At 33.2% G+C, this 2,976-nt stretch overlaps 1 protein-coding gene across 1 annotated transcript; it reads right to left on the reverse strand.

Annotated features, from left to right (window-relative positions):
• Window positions 1-1,128: 1,128 nt before the first annotated feature.
• LOC140693215 (olfactory receptor 4A47-like) lies at window positions 1,129-2,046 on the reverse strand. Its single transcript, XM_072957234.1, has one exon. It carries the CDS (start codon window positions 2,044-2,046, stop codon window positions 1,129-1,131), a length of 918 nt encoding a protein of 305 aa, XP_072813335.1.
• Window positions 2,047-2,976: the final 930 nt, after the last annotated feature.

Here is a 2,976-nt window from a genome sequence, read left to right on the forward strand (position 1 = left end):
CCATTTAGAGGCAGATAATATTTTATTTCAACACTGATTCAGAGAGAGAGACTATTTTATGAATATGTCTGTCAAAAAACCCAATATATTCTGGCCTCTTTATTACCTAGTAATCAATATTTCATTAATAAGAGAGATAAGATAGTATATATAGTCAACATCTTCCTTAACAATAGCACCCATAATATCTGGTATCAAGTTCTGTAGTTCATGTTTGGAGCACATGGATCATGGTTTATACTAAATTTACAGATGAAAGACAGAGCCTGCATGTCTATAGAAGGCTATGAAATACTGTAAGCAAAAGAGGAGTTGGGGAGATTGAAAAAGAGCAGATGTGTTCCCAGATATTCTAAACTATCTGGGAAGATTAATGTTGATCTTAATAAAAATATACATCCAAAGAATTCTGCTCCACTTGAAGAGAAAATATGATTATACAATTGGGAAAAGAAGTAAGATTTGTTTATTTTTATGCATATACACCTTGTTCATTCAGATAATTTTTATTAACATAGCCACCTTATGTGTAGTATTACAACCAAAACATCATGTTTCTTCAATATGAACTTGTTAAGAAATATAAGCAAAATAATACATGCAAAGTGTCTTGCAGACTCAAAAATAATACACGCACCTCAATATTAACATAAGTAGTCTTTAGGGAGAGAGAGTGAATAAATTTTTATGTTGTATCGCTATTCTTTTTTGAAAGCCATAATGAGTCCTATAAATTATGAGAAAGATTACATTATCTAAGAGTAACAGGAGAAAATCTTCCACTAACTAAAATAAATTTATAGTATTAAATATAGCTTAATATCATATAGTACATAAATCTATGTTCTCAATGGAGACATTTACACCCAAATGTATACATAGTTTCCTAAGAAACTGAAAATCTTAAAAAAAGTATTTCAAACCATATACACATATGTATTGAACTATAAAATCATGCAAATCTTAAGAGTATATTTTTATCATTGGAAGTATTCACAAAATAAATGTTTTTCATCATGTCCTAGTTACTAAACCTGAGGAGAAGTTTACTGCAGTTCAGTAATTACATATATGTTTCCTGGAAAGAAAAATTCTTTGAAAATAGATGATATATATATCTTTGCTGCTTCATGTACTTTTTCTGGTCCAGAGCTTTTTCATGGCATGTTTCATCTCTCCATTTCTCAGAGTATAGATTAGAGGGTTCAACATAGGGGTGATAATGGTGTAAAACACAGTCAAGGATTTATCAATGGGTAAGGTAGAAGGAGGTCTCACATACAGAAAGATACAAGGGACGAAGAAGAGGACCACCACAGTAATGTGGGAGCCACAGGTGGATAAGGCTTTGTGCCTACCTTCTGTACTAACATTCTTCAGGGAGTGAAGGATGACCCCATAGGAGATGAGTAACAGCATAAAGATGACTGTACACATTGCCCCATTATTGGCAACCACAGTGAGGCCAATAATGTAGGTGTCAGTGCAGGCAAGTTTTAACAAGGGGTACATGTCACAGCCAAAGTGGTCAATGACATTGGGACCACAGAAGGGAAGGTTGTAAACAAAGAGAAGTTGAACTACAGCATGTAAAAACCCACCAACACAGGCCAACAGCAGCAGCAGAACACACACTCGCTGATTCATGATTGTGGAATAATGCAAAGGTTTGCAGATGGCCACATAGCGGTCATAAGCCATGATCACCAGGAGTAAAATCTCAGCACCACCAAATAAGTGTTCCATAAAAAGCTGAGCCATGCAGGCTTGGAATGAAATGGTTTTCTTCTTACTGAGTAAGTGAATAATCATATTTGGGGTGATTGTGTTAGAATAAAGAACATCCATATATGATAAATAGCCAAGAAAGAAATACATAGGGGAATCCAGGGTTGGACTGACCACCACAGTCACAACAATGAGTAGGTTGCCCACCATTGTCACAATGTACATTAGCAAGAACACAACAAATAATATTTTCTGACCCTGAGGGCTCCGAGTGAGCCCCAAGAGGACAAACTCAGTCACATTCCTCCTTTGGTCCATAGAGTCTTCTGTATGTCTTATTTCAGAGTTCAGGACAAAACTACCTATAAATATAATTCTTACTAGTGACTTTCTGAAGTCTTATGATAATTTGTTTATTCTTTCCACATATAAGCAATATGGTTTATGTTCCATACTTTCAAGTATTATCACGTAATGCTGATTAAAACCTCATCACTTACCTGAAAAATCTTCAGAATAATGGAGAGGCAAGTAGTTAAGAGACATATGGGGGAAAGAACACATTATTAATAACTGATTTGTCATAATTTGCTTTCTATTTGGAGGGTAATATAGTTGTACATATAGCTAATGCCTTACACAAAAAATTTAAATGGGTTAAATTTTAATAAAAGATTAAAGCAAGGTTTACTTTGTTTCACTCTTCACATGTTAAGGAGATAACTCTTTCATTTCTATGGGTGGGAGAATCTTCTTAACCAATCATTGAAGTTCCTAAGAGGTATATTTAACAATTTCAAAAAAATTAAGTATTTAGTAAATTTAGATAGCACAATATAAATACACGAAAGCAGTTTGGAAAAAGATTTACATTGTAGAGGACTTACATAGAGGTAATATCTAAAATAGACAAAGATCTCTAAGCAATTAACAAATGAAAATATAAATTAAATATAAAAGAAATTTAAAATATATTTTAAAAATTAAGGGAAGAGTATATCTCAATGGCCAACAAACGTATGTTAGTACACTGAAGCTCAACAGGGAACAGAAAAGTGAGAATTGAAGGAAAAGCTTGCTTGCTACAGTATCACTTCATGATCTTGAAAGCCATTCAATCAAGGTATACAGATGCTACATCATCTTTTAATTTTTAACACATTAATAAGCAATGTTCAGAGAACATATTAATTCAGAATATCAGCAGATTTACAAATATCTGCCCATGAAAATATCTCCAATTAATTA

Source organism: Vicugna pacos, unplaced genomic scaffold (assembly GCF_048564905.1).
Source record: "Vicugna pacos unplaced genomic scaffold, VicPac4 scaffold_19, whole genome shotgun sequence".
NCBI classification, from domain to species: Eukaryota; Metazoa; Chordata; class Mammalia; order Artiodactyla; family Camelidae; genus Vicugna; species Vicugna pacos.